Below are 23,162 nucleotides of genomic sequence, written 5' to 3' on the forward strand. Positions count from 1 at the left end.
ACCTTTAATGATATCTTTATATCCCAGTTTCCATAATTTTAGTACTTAAGATACTGAAAGACTGTTGTAGAGTGCAATGTAGATTAAATACATGGTACTTGTAGAATGTCAGGAAATTCTCCTGAAGATCTGTCTGCTCCTATGCCATTGAACAAAATCCCTTCTGCTCCATTCTTAAGAGATTCTCTTGGCACTGCTTTAACCATCCAAATATAGGAAATCCCCAGGAGATGGACCACAGGGCCTTGTGCTTTAAAGATCATTCTAAACTTTTTCTGGAGACCATGAAGGCCAAGACAGAGGCAAAGAAGTACCAGGATTTTCTTTTAGGAGCTGGGCTTATCCAATCTCTATGAATTATAACTTCTTCATGTCCAAACAGAATAACATTTGGCAGGTAGAGTTCTTGGAAGGATGAGGGAAAACAGCTTAAAATACATAGAGAGAAATTTTTGTAAACGTTATCACTCTTAGCATATTTTACTTCTTAACCCTGATGTTAAAATAAATCATTACATTATGGAAGCATCCAGGAGTTTGTGCCAGACCTTACTCTTTCCAAACATGTCTGCCTTTATCTTGGCTACCAATTTGTTTCCACCTATACATAAGCATTCATGTACAAATGCACACATATAGATACATATCTTAGTCCAAGTGAACTGCTTTAATAACATAACATGCTTGTAAGCATGGCAGTTTACAAACAACAGAAATGTATTCATTATAGATCTGTAGGTTGGAGTCTAAGGTCACAATTGAGGCACAGACAGATATAGGATGTCTGCTGAAGGATTTCTTCTTACATTATAGACTATCATTTTCTTCCCCAACTTCACATGGTATAAAAGCCAAGGCAGCTTTTTGGGTTCTCTTTTACAGAAACACTCATGCCATTTGTTAAACCTGTGTGTCCATTCCCATATCTCCAAATAAAGGTTCTACATCCTAATGCAAGAACTTCTGGATCAGAATTTCAATGGATGAAATATTTTGTGTATGGGGCAAGCATCCAAGCTACACATCCCTATTCTTTTCTTACCATATAAATATATCTGTACACACATATGCATTTACCTTATCCTTCATTTACATTGCTACATAGCTAGCATTATGAATCAGACGCATTGATCCACATGGGAGACCAATTTGTCTCTCAAATAATCATCAGGGCTGACACCACCCACAATGTGCTGGGTCTTTTCATCAATCTCTAATTAAGAAAATATGTTCTACAGCCAGATCTTATGGAGGCCTTTTCTCAATTGACTCTCCATCATCTTAGATGACTATTGCTTGTGTCAAGTTGATGTAAGACTAGCCAGCACATTTGAGATGTTCTATTCAGGTATTTCTTCCATACTGTAGCAGCGCTTGGGTAGTTGCTGAATTGTTCTTGGCTTGTTCCTTGTGGGTTCATCTCTTACAAGGTAGAAAGTAGTACACCTTCCCCAACAACCCAGCTTGAGATAACAATTTTCCCATTCTGACAGGTATTTTGTGCATCACCAGACCTGCTACTTACCAAGCCTTGCCTATATTTCTGAACTGTGGGATTCTATTGAAAATCCATTAATACAATGTCGCTGGATTTTCCTGGTCCAATTACATTAAAATACGAGTGCAGCAGGAGACCTGTGATTGGATGGGGAAAGGGAAGGCAGAGCTAGGAGTTGCAGGGACAGAGAGGGACAGGGGAGGGGAAGAGAAGTCAAGATGGAGGCAGACAGACAGGAGAAAGATCCAGAACCAATGTGGTTTTAAATAGCCACAGGTAGTTATGGCATCATAAAGGATAGAATAATTGAGATAATTTGTCTAACCTAGATGGGCAGCTTTAATCATTATCAATTGGTTCCAAAATTATTATATTGGCATCTTGTGAGTTGAGAATTTATTGATATATAAATCTGACTTGTTAATTATATGTTTCTAGAGTTTTGTTTCTACCTGGTTGTTGGGTGTTGTGGTGGCTGACTGCAGGGTGGACGGTCCTTGCATAGAGCTGGTATGGCAGTGAAAAGAACTCCTGAACTCTGGCCCCGTCAGAGATTTGGCGGGCAGAGAGTAGCCAGGATGGAGTGCTTGAACTTGGAGGTTCTCTTTAAATATTTCCTGCAACAATAAAATCCCTTGAGTATGCTATCAGTTTCCTGCTAGGGTCTTAGAAGGTAGATTATGTTTTTTTCCATGAGTTTAAAAAGAACTGTCATTAGACAATCTATGCTTTTTTAAAAAACTGTTGTATAACCTTTAAAATGTACTTCTCTTTTATTTTTGGCCATTACGTGCAGTATGGATAAGTCCTATGTGGTGGCAGCTGGGTATGGTGTGCTTGTTGTTCACAGCTTTGATCATGTTACTGTTAGCAACATGAATAATGCAGGAGTCTGTTGAATGTGAGCTCTGCAATGATCTCTCTTCAGTAACCAATCTATGTTCAAATAGCCTCAGTTCTCATCTGGGAAGAGAGCCCATTCAAGTTGGAATTCCTTCCAATGAATGGAATTTTAATTGACATTTTGATCATCTAATTGTATTTCTCAATTACTATCTCAATGAGAGCCTTCCTCAAATATTTTTTTTCTGCTGACTGATTAAATACCCACCCATACTGTTCCAGAAAAGCAATTGACTAAATTTTTCAGTTTTCAGCAATGTTGTTAACTAATTGTTCTTAGGTTTTTATTTGCTTCTGACTCTTCAGGGAATCCTCACTAAAAGCTAGATAAAGCTCCCATAATAAACAACATTTCAGCCATCTTACAACTGAACTGAAAACTTCCATAGCCTGGGGAAAAATGCTGAAAATTCATGTGATTTTTCTTTAGATACTCACAGCCAACCATTGGACTGAACCCTGGGACCCCAGTGGAAGAGTTCAGGGGAAGGACTAAAGGAGTTGAATGGGATTGCAGCCCCATAGTAAAAACAATATCAACTAACCAGACACCACAAAGCTCCCAGGGACTAAACCACCAACCAGAGTACACATGGAGGGACCCATGGCTCTAGCTACATATGTAGCAGAAGATTGCCTTGTCTGTCATCAGTGGGAGGGGAGGTCCTTGGTTCTGTGGAGGCTTGATGCCCCAGTGTAGGGGGATGCTGGAGTGGTGAGGCAGGAATGGGGGGTGGGTGGGGGTGGGTGGGGTACCCTCACAGAGGCAAAGGGGGAGGGGGATAGAATGAATGGTTTGTGGAGGGAAAACTGGGAAGGGGGAAAACATTTGGAATGTAAATAAATAAAATAACCAATAATAAAAGATTTCTTCATTTACTTTGTGTGTGTGTACCTATGTGAGAGTATGTGTACCATGTTGCTGCAGAAGCCCACGGAACCCAGAAGGAGGTGTCAACCCTCTGAAATTGGAATTAGAGGTGGTTATAATCTACCATATGGGTTCTGAGAGTCAAGCCTTCTATTCTATAAGAGTGGTAAGGTCTTTTAACCATGGAAGCATCTCTCCAGTATTTTTTTTCAATCATGATGAATAGGCACATGTTATGCTAGATTATGTTTTCTCCACAAGTTTAAAAAGAATTATCATTAGACAATCTATGCTTCTTTACTGTTGTATAATCTTTAAAATGTACTTCTCTTTTATTTTTGACCATTACGTGCAGTACGGATAAGTCCTGTGATGTGGTAGCTGGGTATGATGTGCTTGTTGTTCACGGCTTTGATCATTCTTTTCCCTTTAAAAACAATATAGTATGTCTTATTTCAACTTACAGTAACATTATCTAAACTTAATGGAAAATATTGTGGTTTAACATCCCCCTCCCCACAGAATAACTGTAGCCATTTTGTTCCATACCTTCCAGCAATTTTTATTGTTATTTTAACATGCCTGCCAGTCGTTGACACAGAAAAAGAACTTGACTCAGAACAAAGTCATGCTGATCACATATCCTGTACTGTACTGTACTGTACTGTACATCCCGGGGTTTGTTAATCTTAAGGAATTTCACAAAGCTTTATGTAGGACCCATCAAATTAAAGGTCAATACGAACTTTTACGGCTTGAGTGAGAGCTGACCACCGGGCAGAACCTCCTGCAGCTACATATGAGCTCATTGTTGGTTTTGTGGCTGATACTGAAAAATGCTACTAATAAGCCAAAAAATTATGATTATAATACTCATGCTCTGCTATCTCATTGTTCTGAAATTCCCATTTACCACCCATCCACCACCCCTCTTACCTCACTCAGGAGCACTCAGAATAAAGGTTAGCTGATAACACTTTGTCTATGACGCTAAATTGTAGTACTGTTCTCTTGCTTGCCTTTTAAACTTTTGAACCTGTTTTTTTTCCCTATAAAAAACCTTCCCTGAGAGCAGACTGGTACCACAATTAGGTTCTTGATTCCTTTTCGTGGTTTTGGTCTGATCATTATTAGGGTGCACATTCAATAAACCATCCCCATCATCTGACTGAGATCAATGATCATGTGGTTTGTGGAGCAACTCCTAGACCACAACAGAAAATACTTTTCTGGATTCTACAGATCTATCATTATTTTTTTGTGACCTGACCTTTGTGGGCCTTGCATGAGTTCGAGGGGAATTTATTTCTGCGATTGGCACTTGACAAAAATTTGAATTCCCAATCAAGTGTGACGCATACTTCCAGATTTTTCTTCATTATCTCATGTCATCCCTACACTATTATACCCATTTATTAATGAGTACATAGACTTTCGAGCACAACAATGAACTGTTTAAGTTAACTTGTAAATGGAGTTTTTAGAATTCTAATCTGTTCTGTCTTAGTGATTTAAGTTACTGCATTAAAAGTCAGTGTACGTAAAGAGAATTTGGGGCGGGGCGCAACATGCAAAAATCGTAAATCCATTATGGAGAGCAATCCTCAGACTTTTGCCAACTCAATCCTCAATATTGCCACAAAAAAACCCAAAACCAAAACAAAACAAGACAACAAAAACCTTACTGACTTGATAATATCAAGCTCATATAACTTGATATTAACGTAAAGAAACATGACGTTCAATGACAGAGAAAACAAGCTCTTCCAGATCCTCCATTTTGATGGTGTAATTTTTGTTATGAAATGTCAGGATTACTGTCACTGGGAAATTATATTTTTCAACTACAATGAAAATAGCGGTTCAATGCTAATTACATTAAGTGAAAGACATTGTCTTTGGCAGGCATTTTCTAACACCCAAGGGTTTCGGCTGCATAATTGCCTAATAAGTAAATTGTTTTAGTTAATTCTGCAGATGAGTTTTCTTGCTGATCTCCAGCAGCCTGTGTTGTACTTTTTGACATTGGTGGGATATTATTACACCTGTTTTGAACAGTTTTCACATCTCAGTGTTTGATGCAGAACTCTATAGATGCCAGGTAGCTTTTTACACTCTGGAGACTACCCAGAGCTTAGTCCTGGAGGAAATATTCACTTTGTCAGCAGGGCTTAGGTGGCCTGTTTCCAGGCATTGTGGATGTAAGCTCCCATTTCCGGTGGGCATGGCAATAGTAGCGACAAACACTAATTGGCCACATATTTTGGCAGGCTTGGAGCTTGGTTCTAGTTGAGTTCTTTCAGTGCCAAATGTGCCATCTGGTCTCCTGATTACACAGCAGAAGGAATCCTTACCAAGCAGGATCTCTCAGTCCTAGCCTCCTGGTCCTTCCCGAGACTGACTTGGGAGTGCTTATCTACTTGCTTCTCTGGTCCTCCGACATTCTTCCCTGAAGCCACATCATCATGCTCTTTCTCACCTCACAAATACTCAACGTGATATTCCCCTGGATTGCTTACCTTCGTTGAGGTGGTATTGATGATAAGAAATACCTGTTTAAAATTTAATGCATATTTACTATGCAGTTTTGGAGATAAATAATACAGTAAATATTCATGAGCTGTTGATGGTACAGAGAACACTGTGCACCTAAGGATGTCACAGTCCTCTAGTCATTATAGCTTGGTGTGCAGTGAGGCAAGTATGGTCTGAGGATGACTGATTTTCCTGGGAATCTCAAGGATGCTCCATTCAGACTTACCATTTTCATTAGGTTTGAATGGTGTATTGCAGTTCTCCTAGTGGTGAGTGAGGAGGAGGATAGAGGAAAGTTTAGGCACTGGATGGAGATCCTGTGTAAAATTCTAAGGAAGAGGGGAGTGAACAATTCAGGAAGTTACAGTAGGAAGAGGCAACACTGGGAGGGTTGGTCAACCACCAGAGCTGCCATTTGTGAGCCGTGCTGAGTGTGGGTTTTATGTCAGTTGTGAGAAGACTGCTTAACACTCCATATGTAGTATGCAACAAAACAAAGATAAATCCATAGCAGGGAGTCAATTAAGTGAGAAGAAAAAGAAGCCTTTAAGTAGGAAGCTAAAAGTTTTGCAGGCTGGTTAAAAGAGCAAGAGCACTTTTTTTTTTAATAGCATTTATTGAAAACACGATTTATGGTCAGAAGAAAGCAATGATATTACTGTGTGAACCATTTCATCTCTTACCTGAGCTGGTGTTTAGACTCCTGTGCTAAGACAGGCTTTTTTTTTTTTTTCTTTTTTCTTTTTCCCCCGAGGAGCTGTTTGAGAATCTAATGTAAGCCTTAACCATAGCTATCATTTAGGGATGAGTTTGGGGCATTTTCTTCTTCTTGAATTAGTAAGTACATTTTTTTATTGTTATGCCATGGTATAGATCTGTTACTTATGTTGTATTCTTAGTAAGATGAAGTGATATAAATAAGTAAATATGAACAAAATCCAAATAATTCATAACATGGGCATTCATATGTTATACAATGAATATGGATACACACACACACACACATATACACACACACACTTAATGAGACAGAAGCCATCCTGGCACACACAACATACAATGAAGCCTGAATAACTGGGTAAAATACAGTTCTGAAAATGGACAAAACTAAACTTGTTCTCTTCAATTCTCTGGCATGCCCGTGTTGATGTGGAGTCCATGAAGCACACAGTACCAGTCCTGGAAATTCAGTGAACAGCAAGTCCCAAACACACCAGGATTTCACAGTCTCCAGACTAAGAGTTTTAGATACTGTTTTCTCAGTGATCAGCTAGTCTACATGGCAGAAGGGAACTGAAGTCTCCCTGTCTCTCTGTCTCGTCTCTCTGTCTCTCTCCCTTCCCCTCTCTCTCCCTCCCCTCTCCTCTCCCTTCCCCCCTCTCTCCTCTTTCTCTTTCTCCTTGCTCTTTCGTTTTTCTCCCATCTCCCCCTCTCTCTGTCTTAGTGCACACTTTTGATTCTTTTAAAACATTAGTGCCCTTTTCTTTTTTAAATTTGTGATTCGTTTGCAGCAATGACTAACTGCCTACACAGTGCCCGATAAAAGTCCTACTAATATCCTATTACCACTCTTTTCAGAATTATATTCATCTCAATAAAAATGGCTCAGAATCAATTATAAAACATAGAACAAATATTTAAGTTATCCAGGAAGCTTTGGTAAACTGGACCACATAACTGTATGATTACCTTCTGGTAGCTTGTCATTGAATGGTGGAGTTATAGATGAAAAGTGTCAAACTCTGTTATTCTTAGTCAAATACAAGAAAAATGATATTTATCACGAGTTTCAGTATTTAAGGTGGTACACTCTCTGTTGTGGACATAGGGGTATTTTGATGATCCGATTAATAGATTGAATACATTTGGCTGAAAAGGGAAGTGGCTAAGACTTTTTGAATACTCAAATACTCAAAGAGCAGAGCAGCAAGATTCTACTGCCATTAGTATTCTGAACCTCAACATGGAAGAAAATGGTCCAGTTAGGCTGAGATCTTCATTCGGGCTGCTGCTCTTAGGAACAGAGAGAGGAATCTCAGAACATTCTTGTCCATCCCCACTCCAAGATTTTACACATTAACAGGCTCAAAAGACAGAGATGTGGGGCTCAGTGGAGAGCAGGAGATTTGGGTTACTGTTGCTGCACCTCAGCCCCTGATACTGGCTTTACAAAACAGATCTGAGCACTAGTTAAGGAGTCATTTTGGGGACTCGTAGGGTGGGTGCAGCAGGTGACGAAGGGAAGCAGGTATTCGGCTGTTTGCTTTCTGCAACTGGGAAACCTTTTAAAAATCTGAGCACTTGATATACCACCCATTCACTAGACATGTGGCTATCTTGAGGGTAAGGATTATGCCTGTCCCTGTCCCCCCCCCCTGCCCCCTCACCCCAATCTTGATATGAGAAAAGCTTGATACTCTTCTGTGGGGTAGAATCTATGCTCCGGAAATTATTTGGCTAAGGAAGGGAGGATTCCATGCATTTAAAGGCAATGAACTAGATCCTTTCTCAGCACATACTATGTTCTAAACAACTGACAGAGGCACAACGCATTGCTAAGAGCCGGGAAGCCGACTGGCCATAGGTTTTATGGGGCATTCATTTTGTTTGCTGTCTTTGCGGTGCATTTTCTTTCATTAGAGGAAAATAAGCTGTATATTCTCCTTGCTGCCTGAGTTCTTGCGCCACATTCCCCAGAGGGTTTCCCCATTTTAGACTGGCTAAGTCAGGAAAGGAGATGGAAAGCTGTAAAACTAAAATATTACTGTTTTTTTTTTTGAGTTTCAGCCATTAACGTTTTGACAATGGGCTTCTGTCTCCCGTGTTGTTATGTTGGCTGTCACATCTGTCTGTGTTGTGTGCCTGGCGCAACTATCAGCAAATAAATGAATATAACCTACCTCCTAGGCTCTGTGCATTTTCTGCCTCGCTGTCCATCCATCTGTAGTGGATTTTAATATATTGATTTGACATTTCTGGTGCTGATATTTGTTAGGAGGTAGAGTGCCCTGAAATGAAACGGGGCTAAGAGGTTCCTAGGCAACAAGGGGAAATAACCTGTCCATGCTTAGATGAGTCACATGCTCTTCATGACCTGAAGAAGTGACGAAAGGACCACTGTTGTTAACACAAAAAGTCAACCTGCAGCCTCAGCAAGTAGATCCTTAGCCCAAACTTGCATCCTTTATCTGTTCTTTGCACTCATATCAATTCTTCTAGAATTAATGTTCAATTCTCCAGGGGGATGACGTGTGTTCACAGAAAATATACTTTGATCTCCCAGTAAACTAAGACGTCATTACTTCTTTAAAAGAATATTAGCCGATGCGGAGGCATATATCCAGAAGATGTTCCAACCGGTAAGAAGGACACAAGCTCCACTATGTTCATAGCAGCCTTATTTATAATAGCCAGAAGCTGGAAAGAACCCAGATGCCCCTCAACAGAGGAATGGATACAGAAAATGTGATACATTTACACAATGGAGTACTACTCAGCTATTAAAAAGAATGAAATTATGAAATTCCTAGGCAAATGGATGGACCTGGAGGGCATCATCCTGAGTGAGGTAACCCAATCACAAAGGAACTCGCACAATATGTACTCACTGATAAGTGGATATTAGCCCATAATACCCAAGATATAAGATACAATTTGCAAAGCACATGAAACTCAAGAAGAATGAAGACCAAAGTGTGAACACTTTGCCCCTTCTTAGAACTGGGAACAAAACACCCATGGAAGGAGTTACAGAGACAAAGTTTGGAGCTGTGACGAAAGGATGGACCGTCTAGAGACTGCCATATCCAGGGATCCATCCCATAATCAGCTTCCAAACGCTGACACCTTTGCATACACTAGCAAGATTTTACTGAAAGGACCCAGATATAGCTGTCTCTTGTGAGACTATGCCGGGGCCTAGCAAACACAGAAGTGGATGCTCACAGTCAGCTAGTGGATGGATCACAGGGCCTCCAATGGAGGAGCTAGAGAAAGTACCCAAGGAGCTAAAGGGATCTGCAATCCTATAGGTGGAACAACAATATGAACTAACCAGTACACCCCCCCACCCCTGGAGCTCGTGTCCCTAGCTGCATATGAATCAGAAGATGGCCTAGTCGGCCGTCACTGGAAAGAGAGGCCCATTGGTCGTGCAAACTTTATATGCCTCAGTACAGGGGAACGACAGGGCCAAGAAGTGGGAGTGGGTGGGGGAGCATGTGAGGGATTTTTGGGATAGAATTGGAAATGTAAATGAAATAAATACTCAATAAAAAAAGAATTTTAGTAATGTTTACCACAAGTTAAAAAAAATATGGTATTATCTTCTTCCCTGACTTGTTCGGCTCTTACTCTAAGCAATGCAGGGACCATGTTATGAAGTTATATACAAGAGAGATATGGATCCAGCCTTTTTTAGTAATAGTCACTCACACTTTCCTCTCTTCTCCCCGTGCTCTGAAAGTGATGTGTAAGAATAGGGAGGGAAGATGGAGATGATGATTGGTTGGTTTGTTGGTTGGGTGGGTGGGGAAGCACCCTCATTGAGGCAGGGGGAGGGTGATGGGATAGGGGTTTTCCAAAAGGGAGACCTGGAAAGGGAAAAACATTTGAAATGTAAATAAAGAAAATAGCCAATAAAAATTAGAATGCTAAGAAGAGGTTAATAAGGAGAGGCAACTGTGATAGTTCAAAGAATCATAATGAATGTGTAGGGACGTGCATACAGGGCTCCAATCCTTGCTTTCACAGGAAGTGTTAGAAGTTAAAAACATCAGCTCTGTAACTTCCCCTCCTTGTGTTCCAACTCCTTTTATGCTCTCTCCGTAGAAGACTTTGGGGTTGCTATTTAATTTTATTAGGGGTCAATTCCGACTAATAGCAGAGTCTTCTGTATTAAATGAGTTGAAGGTTTCTGTCTGACAATAGTCTTGGTTGAATGATGATTATATATATATTTTTAGCTGGTACGTGCATGACTTTAAAAATGGCCATGTCCAGGACGTCTAGGAGAGGGCAGAGATGCTTCAGGCTGTGGATTTGCTCAAAGTCCTCTTCTCCAGAAGGCACATCTGGCAATAGGTCCATGTGTGTGCTGTAGGCATGCCTCTCTGGACTTGATGTGACAGCTAGTACATCCCAAAGCTTGCCCCTGTTGGCAGCCTTCTCCGTTCCTGAAGTGACCCTTGACACAGGAGTGGGTATGCAACAGTAAAACGTTCTGGTCTTTATATTTAACTTTACTCAGAGCTGAAGAGAAGATTGTGTTTAGTATGTTATGAGTTAACCTTTCCTGACTACAACTTTGGCATTTCAAATACTAACACAACTAATTTTCTTTTCTCCCTAACCCTCTTGTTAATAGGGTGCTGAGAAAATTTTGTCAATGAATGAATCAGGAGAACTGCAAGACCTTTTAACCAAAATTGAGGTAATTGTGCTTTTAACAACTCATTTCTAGTAATCAAAATGTTAAGCACATTCTGACTGTAATTGGTTCCCTAGCTGAATTTTTATCCTATGTTCTTACAAATATATAACATTATATGTGTGACAGTTGTAATTGGGTACCACCTGCCATTACATTTGCTCCAAGTAGGGTGATTTAAACATCTGCTTCTAACCACCTCATCCTATTAACTGAACTTTTTAGTTGGCTTTATCTGAGACTAATTATAATAGAGGTATTGATGAAGTATTAAACTAGACAATTTTCTTAAAGCACACTTATTCCCATGGACTTATTCATATTTATGAAGGAAAAAAGAACACCATTACTATGAGACATGTTTTAGTTTTAGTTTTTACCTTTTACAATTATAGCATCAGAGACACAATTATTCAAATATATAGTGCCTTAAATTGATGTGCAACCAGGAAACCCTTAGCATTTCTGTGGTGAATGATTGTAGCAGCCTGTTTCTTCCTGTGTGTAGGGAGACCATATGCTTTATCACCCAGATGGAAACAATTTTAAGATTGGAAATTACACATTCATAATTATCCAGAGTGTTCCCAGGTGAACAAGGCTGGCCAGTACCTACATGCTTTTCCTGGCTCTTCTTGTTATCACCTTATATTTGATTCTCTCACATACCTTCAACATCAATCAAGGCTAAGATCTCTGTGGCCTCTCTGCTCTCTTAGAACCACTCATTTATGCAAGGTGCCTACCCAGAGTGTTATTGTCCCAGTTCCTCATTGCACTTCACAATCTGCAAGGTCTGTTGTGTCTATCTGTGGTACTACTTCTAAAAACACTGTCTAGTCTTTCCTGACTTCTTATCTCCATGAATTTTTATACTGTGTGGTTGCCAAAGGATTCCTTTTGTCCCTTTTATTTTGGTTTTTAATTTTATCCCAAATGAGCTACTTCTTACTTTTAATTGTCACTTTTATTGATATTTATTCTTTATCAGAAGGAAAAAAATGTGTTCAATCAATTGACAAATAGTCCAAATAGCTATGATTTGCAAGCATTTTCCTTTGGGAGACAACAGTTTCTGCTCAAAGATTTGCTTGCATATAGCAATAATTAAGAACAGTTTTGTGATAATTTCTGTCATAATAGTAACATTACATTTGGATAAAGTGATCCAATAAAGGTGATCGTCAGAGAAGAAGTACTTCTGAACATGGAGGGTTCCTGAGGTGCAGGAATAGAATATGCCATGATCTGAATTCCTAAATTTCTCAAGCATTCACAATTTGTAAATTTTGAAATATTGTTTGAAATTGGAGAATTTTAGCTGGAAGATCAGATCTAATGATGGTTATGTGACTTTGGACATGTTCCTTGACACCTTGGAGTCCTGATAACTCTAGGTATCAAATGAGAGTATGCATTGACTTGTCTAAATTTTCATTCAGCTAAAAAATATTTGCATGAGTAGATTACTTTCTCTCTGTTCCCATAGACTGCTTCAGTTCCATAAAGTCATTAATTTAGGTTAATGTGTATCTTTTTATTCAACCTACATAATTTGCATAGTGTATATTATTTAATATTATATAATTTTCTGAGCATATTTTAATGTTATACACTGGTATTACAGAATACACCCATTTGATTTTATATTACTATTTGAACATTTAAGGAATTTACTTTAGTAGCTATATACCTCTCCAATATATATATTTAGTATATATACCTCTCCAATATAGCTCTTTCCAGTATCTCTTGCTTCTACAATGGAAACACTTTCTGACTGAGCTGTCCAAGATAGTAACTACTGGCTACCAGTGGCTATTGAATACAGAATATGGTTTTGTGTCAGAGAAACTGTTTTTTTTTGAGATGGGAATCTCATTTAGATCAAGCTACTTTCCAACTCCCAACATAGTTGAACTACTCCCGATTCTCTTGCTTATACCTCCCAAAGAAACAGATTTTTGCATTTTATTAATTTTTTTATTCCAGTTGAAATATAAATAGCCTTATGTAGATAATAGTGTATTAGATGGTTTAATATTAACTTGATACAAGTTAGATTTATCAGAGAGGACGGACCCTCAATTGAAAAAAAATGCTTCCATAAGATCAGGATGTAAAGCATTTTCTTAATTAGTGATCAACTGAAGAGGGTCTAGCCTATTGTGGGTGGTACAGTTCCTGGACTGGTGGTCCTGGGTTCTGTAAGAAAGTAGGATGAGAAAGCCATGTGAAGCAAGCCAGTAAGCAGCATCCATCCATAGCCTCTGTATCAGCTCCTGCCTCCAGGATCCTGCCCTGTGTGAATTGCTGTCTTGCCTTGGTGATGAACAGTGATGTGAAAGTTTAAGCTGAGTAAACTTTTTCCTTGCCAACTTGCTTTTGGTCATATTATTTTGTCACAGCAACAGAAACCCTAAGAAAAGCATTTTAATTCTATACATTAGTAGTGTCTTTCAGAGTCTTATAAGATGAATGAGCTTTGATAGTTTTCTTTGTATAGATATGTAATTGACTTAAATGTTCTCAACATTTATTCCTTTGTATCCATGACTCTTTTATTCTGCCATTTAACATCAACATACTAGATTAATGTAACTGCTCTTTCTCTTTCAGCTTCCAGGGTTTTATAGAAAACATTTTCTCTAAGTTTGTCTCTGTTTTACAATCAGTGCAATAAAGGTAAAAATATTAAGAGTATTCCTAGTTTTGAAAAGGATGGTGTGCTAGTGTCTTCTATTCTTATAGCAATTTTAAGGTACTACAATTCAGTTGGACCTCTTGTCTGAAGGGCAAAACTGGTAAAGAACTGGTAGCCATTCAGGATCCTTGAACTCTGCCCATGAGGGAACTAGGGTTTAATGAAAGACAACTTAGATAAAGAAACAGGCCCTAGAGGGTATTAGATGATTGTTGAGTCTGACCAGTGGCTCACATGTCCGGGTTCGAGCCTGTAAGGCATCCTGGAATCTGGAAGAAAAGAGGAAAACTAGGTGCACGAGAAAGGATGGAGCTAAGACAAGGGTTCTGATCAAAGCTCAATTTTGTTATTCAGAGACACGGGGTTATGAAGAAGGGGGAGAGGCCCATTTCCGCCAAATCATCTTTGGAGTCCAGTTGCAGGTGACCACGTGTTGGCTCTGGAACAGCTAGGTGGCAGGAGCGGCAGTGGGAGTGGCAAAACGATAGGGTGGCAGGCTCTACCCACGATGATCTCCTGGTGGTAACAGTCAAACCTGATCAGCCAGATTTCAGGCTGAGGTGGGGAGGTTACATCTCCTCCCTGTTGTTAATATAAAAAAAGAAAGGCTGGGCTGAGGCATAAAATTTATTTATGCTCTATAGTTCTGCCTGAATTCTTAGGGCCTAATGAAGAAACCTGTCTCAGTGGGATTCCCTAACTTTTCTCATGGTAAACCCTTATTTGGTTAAGACTGTCCTTTCCGTCCAAGTAAACATTTTGCAGATTAGCCCTGAGCTGTTGGCTCCGTTTTTTTATAATGCTAATTAGTTACCAAACAGGTAACTTTCTTGCTGCATTTCTACTGAATTCTAAGTTGTCAGCTTCATGGTCTTACTAGGACATTGGAATTCTGGTAAAGACTTAACTATATCAGGACTTAATTTAAAAAAGCACTATAGTAAGATAACACTAAGGAGAGTATGTGGATCCTCCTTAACAGCCTTGGGTGACAAGCAGGGAACAGAGAGGAGGGGGTGACGACTGGCTCCTCAGCACAAGGTCATTTGGCTTGTTAGGGTGGGAGGCTGTTAAGGGCTTGCCTTTTCACAGTATGGTCTCCAACCTCTCCTTAGTTCCTCTTGCCATGAGGACAGATATTAGAACTACTAAGTTTCTTTTGTAACATTAACTTTGGAAAAGCAAAACCTGATTTCAAAACAATTTATCACTTTAGGAATCAACATTAAAACTTCACTATCACATTATGAAATTTGGCTGTCAATTTATACCTATGAATGCTTGACAGTGCAAGTCTTAATGCTTTATTAAAGAGACATTGTTTTAAATCTTACCTTTAATCCTACTTTCTAGGATAAGAATCACATTAAATATTATCTCAACTAGAAGTATCCTTAGAGATTCAGCCTCTTGGTCTGCCTTATGCCACCAGTTGGAAAGACTCCAAACCTGAGTTACCAATTTAAAGCTAACTTTCTAGTAACCAGTGTCACACCTTTTTGATCATACCCAATAACTTATAAGCCAATGCTCTACGATGAAGACACACAGAGCATATTACACCTCCAAGACCAGTAAAAAAACCAAATGAAGTAACTACATGAGTCTTATGAATTTAGACCAATCAAAATATTTCATTTTTTTCTAGCTACAATCATAAAATAAAAAGCACTTTATCATTAGCTAAACGCAATAATCACGAATGCAGAGAATTTTCTTAGGACAAACCATCTATCAGCTTTTTTCCTCCCCAATACCATGAGGCTGCAGACTCTCTTTTTTTCTTTAAAGAACAGTTTTTCTAGCAGGGGCCCTTTTGCTGTGTGCCTGTTTCTTGGCTAACGCGTGTGGCTACTCTCGGCTTTGCTGAACCACCAGATAAAGTTTTAGCCATCTTTATTATCTAACATGAAACATGGAACATTTATTCATTCAGATAACTAGACACAAACACACATGGATTGATATGTGAACAGACTGGTGCACCAGACATTAGACAAGACCTTAGACAAAAACACAAAGAGGGCAGAGAATTTCTGCTGTAAGTCCCAGAGAGAACAAGGCAGGGCATCCCTAAAATTTCTCTCTGCTTCTGGGACATTTTCCTCCCGCATGATGCAGTTTCTGACTGCAGCTAATCCGCCTAATTATTAAATCCCTTTTATTAAACCCTTTCTTTTCTCACGCCTAAAAAAGCAGCTTCTGGAAGATGGGGCTAACTGCCTGTTACGTTCCTAGCTCCTGAAAATCTCACTGCTGAACCTAAGTGAATCTAGTGCGCAGGTTTAGCGCCCATACCAACTTTCTTTGGTACGAATTTTCCTTAATTATTTTCTTCTTCCATGGAGCTCCAAACCAGCAGTGCTTCTTCTAAATGTCCTCTGCCTTTCTCAGGCCCCATGTTGGGTGCCATTTTGTTGAGTCTGACCAGTGGCTCACATATCCAGGTTCGAGCCTGGAAGGCATCTTGGAATCTGGAAGAAAAGAGGGAAACTGATGGAGCTAAGGCAAGGGTTCTGATCAAAGCTCAATTTTACTATTCGGAGACACGGGGTTATGAAGAAGGGGGAGGGGCCCATTTACGCCAAATCATCTTTGGAGTCCAGTTGCAGGTGACCACATGTTGGCTCTGGAACAGCTAGGCGGCAGGAGCGGGAGTGGCAGAACGATAGGGTGGCAGGCTCTACCCCCGATGTGATAACAGTCAAACCTGATCAGCCAGATTTCAGGTTGACTGGGGAGGTTACAGATGATCAATCAAAGTGGATGAGGCTACTATATTCAAATCTGAACCATCCAGTACTTCTGGTTAACTTTAACAGGAGTTAAATATTCACAGAAATATTTAAATACTGGCTATGTCACAAATATTATACTTGGCGTTTTATATATACTGAGTGATTGAAATAGGTTTTATTATTCCCATGATGCCATCAAGGAAAACAATAGCAGAAAGAGACTAAATTACTTGCTCAGGATGTTACAGAAAATAGTTAATTCCTGAATCTGATAAACCTGACTCTAAAGCCCAAGCTATTAATTATAAAGCTATGCTTCTGTGACTTTCAATTCAAGTGACATACAGGTAAATAGGACATATGACTTTATCATGACAGGACAAAAGACTCACTGAAAAATTATCTGGTGTATCAGGTGCAGGGAATAAGCTATTCTAACATTGTGATCTGTTCCTTATGGAACGTCCCAGAGGATGGGTAAGTGTTCATTATATAGTAAGACATTATACAAGTCCTATGAAGTCTGATCTGTATTATTTGTTACCACATGATGGTCATTAACTGCCACTGGACCTCATAGTCCCAAGTCCCAATCTGAGCAGTCATCCAAAGTGAAGGCATGGGACAAGACTCAGGAGTTGTATGTGGCCAACAGAAGGAAATTAGAAAATGGTTGTACATTTTTCTAGTTAAGAATTCTACCATGTACACTGTTCAGGTGAACGTTTCTCTGGCATGCTGAGTGGCTGGCACTTATTGATGGAGATTTCCTGTGTCCCTGTGCATGAGGAACTAGAGAAACAGAGCAGATTTACATGACACAAAGCTACATCTTGCCTCGCATTTGTATTAATAGAAGTGTTCTCAGAACAGTTTCATCACTGTGCTGAAAGCATCAGAACTAACAGGTGACTCAAAAGCAAATTTACTTTTCCTTTGCAGAGGAAAGCTCTTAAATCAGAAGGCTAATATTGATACACTTAAACCAAATAGCCCAGCATGATAGAACATGGTTAAGTCACGTGACTATGAATAATTTAAATGGAGACAGCATCTGGTGAATATGACTTAAGGTAGAGATTTATTATGGAATAATGGCTTACAGCATCTAACCTCATTGTGTGCCAGCCAGCCTTCTATTTGTCCTCCGTGGATTAGTTCACTGAATCCTGTCAATAACTGAGAAATCAAAGAAAGATCTCATCTTACAATTCATGGATTCTGAAGACAGGATTTTAAGATGGTCTTGATACACCAGTGACTCTGTCAACATGAAAATGTCGGTTTCAGTTTTGATATGTTAATTTTCTCTTAGGCAATTTGTCACTTGTGGCTTTCAGATAAATTATGAAGTCAGACTAGACTCCTGGCACTAGTGGATTTAACATTTGATGCTTTTATTTCTCAAAAGTAATTCTGTAGGTTCTATTCCAGATATATGATGTGCAATAAATTCTAATTCTGTTGCATTACAATTTTGAATTCTGTGTACGGACAACCTGATGCTCAGGATGACTGAGTGATAGAGATAGACAATGAGTCTAGGCAGATGCATAGATCTCATGGTTTGTTTCTGCTGGTTTTTGTCATCATAAACATATTTTTCAGGAAAAACATATGTTATTTTAAAATTTCATCATTTACAAGTATCCTAGGATACAGTGGGAAGTGGCTTCAGATAAATTCCACCTGGTGTTCTTTTGTGTTTTTTATGGAAAATGCTAAGGCACATTTTTTAAAATATACCCTCCAAATAATTTACATTGGTTGATAAGCAGCTCTTTTCCAAACATTACTCCTGTTGCTTGACAGCACCTGCCCTGTAGGCTGCCAAAGAGGCTTGATGCCCGTTTACATTTTAATCTCACATAAACGATGAATGGTTTGTATTTTATTACACACACACACACACACACACACACACACACACACACACACATTATTTGTGATCTATCTGAAATTCAAATTTAACTGAATATTAATTTTATTTGCAATTTGTGGCAACCTTGTTCTACTAGGAATCCAGACCTATTTACAATCTAGCAGTAATGAATGGAGACCTAGACTCCTGAGCTTTCTAGCTTTCTCTTCTAAGCTATAGCCTGGCCTGATGTCTGTTTTGTCTAGTTGATACAATACATAAAAATATGTCTACATCTATCTATCTATCTATCTATCTATCTATCTATCTATCTATCTATCTATCTATCTATCTATCTTTCTATCATCTATCATCTCCCAAGCATGTCTCAAACTCACTATGCAGCCCAGGATGACCTTAAACATTTTATCCTCTTGCCTCTACTTCTGAAGTTCTGAGTTTACAAGTATGTACCAAAAAGCTCAGCTTGATATTTTTGAATGTATCCTTCTTTCACAATTTTAGTGATGTCAAGAATGTATTGACATAATCATTTTATTTCTGAAATGTGATGACTGCATTACTTGCTAATTCTCCTATATTTAGCTTTTAAAATGTATCTTCCCTCCAAATATTTAGGAAGACATTTTAACATTGCAAAAAAAACAAAAACCAAAAAAAAAAAAAAAAAAAAACCCAAACCAAAACCAAACCAAAATAGTCCGGCTCACCTTTTTCTGTAGGAATCAGTTTTTGCAAAGAACCAAATTACTACTTACATTCAATCAATCTGTTTGGGAAATCATTGAGTCTCTTCAACCTTGATGGCATTTCCAGTTTCCAATTTGTGTCATCTTTATTGGCAACATCTACTTTTCATCAAAAATAATTCTGTGCTGTTAAAAATGAGACATTGCATGGGTTTTGCCTCTTACAATAACAGGTACACAAAGAGTATTTAGTAAGTAGGTCTTGGAGACTATCTATCTATCTATCTATCTATCTATCTATCTATCTATCTATCTATCTATCTATCTAGTTATCTATCTACACACACATATATATACACATACATATATATTTCTATATATATGTATTTCATATATATATATTTCATATGTATCTGTATATATGTCATATATATATATGTCATATATATATATATATATATATATATATATATATATATATATATATATGAAATGAGATCTGAGGATGTTTAAGGTATCCTCAAGTAAACATTCTAATGTTTACTTCCCAAACCTCATTCTGGAAATTACTTAGGCAAAGACAAATTTTTTATTTATTTGTTTTCTGGATTCTTTTAGTTATAGAAAATAGGGGATTGGAGGGTAAATCCTGTTGGTTCAGGTTCCTTTTCAGTTGCATTTTTGAGAGATTTTTGGGAGTGCAATTTTTACTCTCTATGCAAATCTGTATGTACCTGTGTGGTTTAAATATGTTTGTAAATGTGTGTGTGTGTGTGTGTGTGTGTGTGTGTGTGTGTACTTTTTTTTGCCTACCTTTCCTAAACTTTCACAAAGCCGTGTTTTCAAACATTGCTGCTAATTCCTGTACTGAAAGTCAGGAAGTTTACATCAGTTCTGTTTGTGTTCATTCTGTAATGGCTTCTAATCACTCCTGGCATGGTGATTTCCAACAGTGAATTCTGAGAAAGCTTCCATGTTCAAAGAAACAAATTGAAATGAATGTGAATATTTTATAAAACATTGTCTTCCACAGAGCCTGGTTGTATTTATTCTATATTTGAGATCCTTCATCTTTGCTTGAGATGGAAGACTGATAGCCATTAAGAAAGGTTTACGATGTGCATAAATGTCTCAAGATACTGTTTTCTGTTTCCTTAAGTATCAAATGATGATAATGATGCTTGAATTGTGTCTTTCTTGAAGATGATGTCTATAGAGGAGGGGGAAGGTGGAAGAAGGAAAAATTGCATAATGATACACTTGAAGGCACTTTCAAAAGATTAAGGAGTTATTCAAATTGGCAATGTAATGAGGATCTTCAGTTGATAGTGGCTCCTTCAAATTTCAGCTCATAGTTTCCTGATTTTTTTTTCAAATTCTTTATTAGAATTTACTGTTTTATAAGACAGAAAACTTTTATGAGATGCACAAGGTAAAGTTAAAATCATTTTCTTCTCATGAAAATTAAAATTATCTCTTGTTATATTTGGTTGGCAAAAATGTTTGCATATGATGAAGTTCTTGAAAGTGTGTATCACCCAACATAGCCTAACATTGACTAGGCTTTATAAAGCAGGCCTGTGCTGTGGATGGCCAGTAGGGAGGGCAGTGAATGAGTCCTGCAGTTGCCCTTCCACTAGGACCCATGGATATCAATGGCTGATACCCTTCAGTGCATCCCCACAATTACCTTATACCAATGTTTGCAACACTTTATATCTCTGATTGAATTGTGCATTTTAAAATCTTTTCTGTTCTTTTCTGTTTCTTGTCACCCTATCAGAGGGTCCAGCATCCGCATGAGTGTCCTTCCTGTGGAGGCTTTGGCTTCCTTCCATGCTCTGTGTGCCACGGAAGCAAGATGTCAGTGTTTCGCAATTGCTTTACGGACGCTTTCAAAGCCCTCAAGTGTACAGCTTGCAATGAGAATGGTCTTCAGCGCTGTAAGAACTGCACCTGCTAACTGGAGCTTCTGCCTAGAGAAAGCCTCACTTCATTAACAAAGGATAAAATTTGGCTTCTAAGCTTTTTATTTGAAGAAAGTCATGTTTTTAGATTAAACAATAAAGTTTGTATATTATAATTACCTTTGTTTTAAATTTTGGCTACAATCAATTTTTGTTGCTTTATTAAATAAACATGTATATTTTCAAGAGCTATCACGGGCCAAGGCCTATGCTAGTTGTTGGATTCTAGTGGAAATTATGGAGAACTCAGTAACAGTCTCACATATCCAAAGCCTGGCTCCCCAAATGTGTCTGAATCTTAAAGGAAATTAAGTGTAACTTAGTTTCTCCTGCAGTGTCGTCCTTTTGGTCAGGATGATTTATTAGAACTCTCTAGATGTATAATACATTTGTATGCATGCCTCAACTGCAGAGAATCACAGCTTTGAAAAGTGGGAAATAGTGTAGTATGTATTCTTAGGCCATAATCTTTCTTTTAAAAAAGTAATGCAATAGTGTCTGAGCAGATGACTTTAATTATACATTGTCAGTGTCCTCAGATTTTTGGAGGTTAATATACCAACTGCCAGAATAGTTGGGTAGGTGGTCCAATGGATAAAGTACTTGCCATACAGCCTGAGTACCAGAGTTTAAATGCCCTAAACTCACATAATACCAGATGTATTTGTATTCTCTCATCTGTAAACTCTGTGTCACCACAGTGAGTTGTGAAAGAGAGGCAAGAAAGTCCTTAGAATCTTCGAGTCCAGTTAGCCTGGTTATATGCATGCTTGGATAGGAAACTCTGCCTCAAACAAGGCAGATAATGGGGCAGATAGGGAGGCTGTCCTTGGACCATCACACATGGCACATTAACCCCTGCCAACATATGTAAATACGCGGATGGACAGACAGACAGACAGACAGATGGATACACACACACCTTGCCAAAAGACAATTCAAGTTACTTTGTGATTAATTTAAAACACATAATTTTTTTGTAAGCATATTATTTTGTGTTGCTGTTGTGGAAAGCAACACAAAATTTTATGCCTCATAAAATTATGCTCTTGAGGTGAACAGAATAACTGCATAAAGTGTGGCTATATGAAACAAAGCAATATGAGTAGAGCAGATAAAAATGTACTTTTTGTGGAAATATTTTCTGCTTATATGTATATCCATGGATTCACTTATCAGTGATCTTAAGGAATCTGCTCTGTCTTTGTTACTGTCCTATTGCTGTAAGGAAACACTGTGACCAAGGCCAACTATAAAGTATTTCATTGGAGCTTGCATACAGTTTCAGATGGCTTGTCTGCGACCATCTTAGTGGGGAGCATGATAGCAGTCAGTCAGTCATCATGCTGGAGCAAAAGCTGAGTGCTCACATCTGATCCACAAATTATATGGGGCCTGGCATGGGCTTTTGAAACTTCAAACCCACTTCCAGTGACATACCTCCTGTAACAAGACTATACTTCCTAAGCCTTCAAAAACAGTTCCTCTAATGGGAGACCGAGTATCCAAATATAGGAGTTTATGGGGGCCACTCACATTCAAAGCACCACAACCTCCATAATACCTATGATATAACCATCAAGTGAGTTTGGTCTCCAAAACTGCAACAAATGCCTCTGGAGTAATCTCTATCTGTCGGGCACGATAGAAAGGAATTCTGTTTTCTTGAAGCCTATAACCCAAGAAAGAAGGAACAAAGGACACAAATATGGACTCTGTAACACACAGGCAATGAATGTGCTGTGAAGTGAACAACAGGAGGACTTACATGCATGAGTCAGAAACAAAGAATGTGTCCAACAGCTGATGCATGGGCAATGGGAAGCTTGTTGGTCAAAACAAGAGCACAGTGCTTCTGGAAAAGTGCTAAGCTCTGAGCATCCTGAGGTCAGGAAAAAAAAATACATTCAAAGCAGCACAACAGCCATCTCATAATAGTGGGGCAGT

The 23,162-nt window shown here is 38.6% G+C and overlaps 1 protein-coding gene across 1 annotated transcript in view; it reads left to right on the top strand.

Moving 5' to 3' along the window:
- Positions 1–21,227, top strand: part of Grxcr1 (glutaredoxin and cysteine rich domain containing 1) — a 116,111-nt gene extending 94,884 nt beyond the window's left edge. The window contains exons 3-4 of the mRNA XM_021163673.2: positions 11,173–11,238; positions 21,032–21,227. Of these exons, the coding sequence (XP_021019332.2) occupies positions 11,173–11,238; positions 21,032–21,211 (246 nt within the window). The 3' untranslated portion in view covers positions 21,212–21,227. The remainder of the gene's footprint in view (positions 1–11,172; positions 11,239–21,031) is intronic.
- The last annotated feature ends 1,935 nt before the right edge of the window (positions 21,228–23,162 follow it).

This window comes from Mus caroli, unplaced genomic scaffold (genome assembly GCF_978045245.1).
Source record: "Mus caroli unplaced genomic scaffold, Mus_caroli_1 scaffold_4, whole genome shotgun sequence".
NCBI lineage: Eukaryota > Metazoa > Chordata > Mammalia > Rodentia > Muridae > Mus > Mus caroli.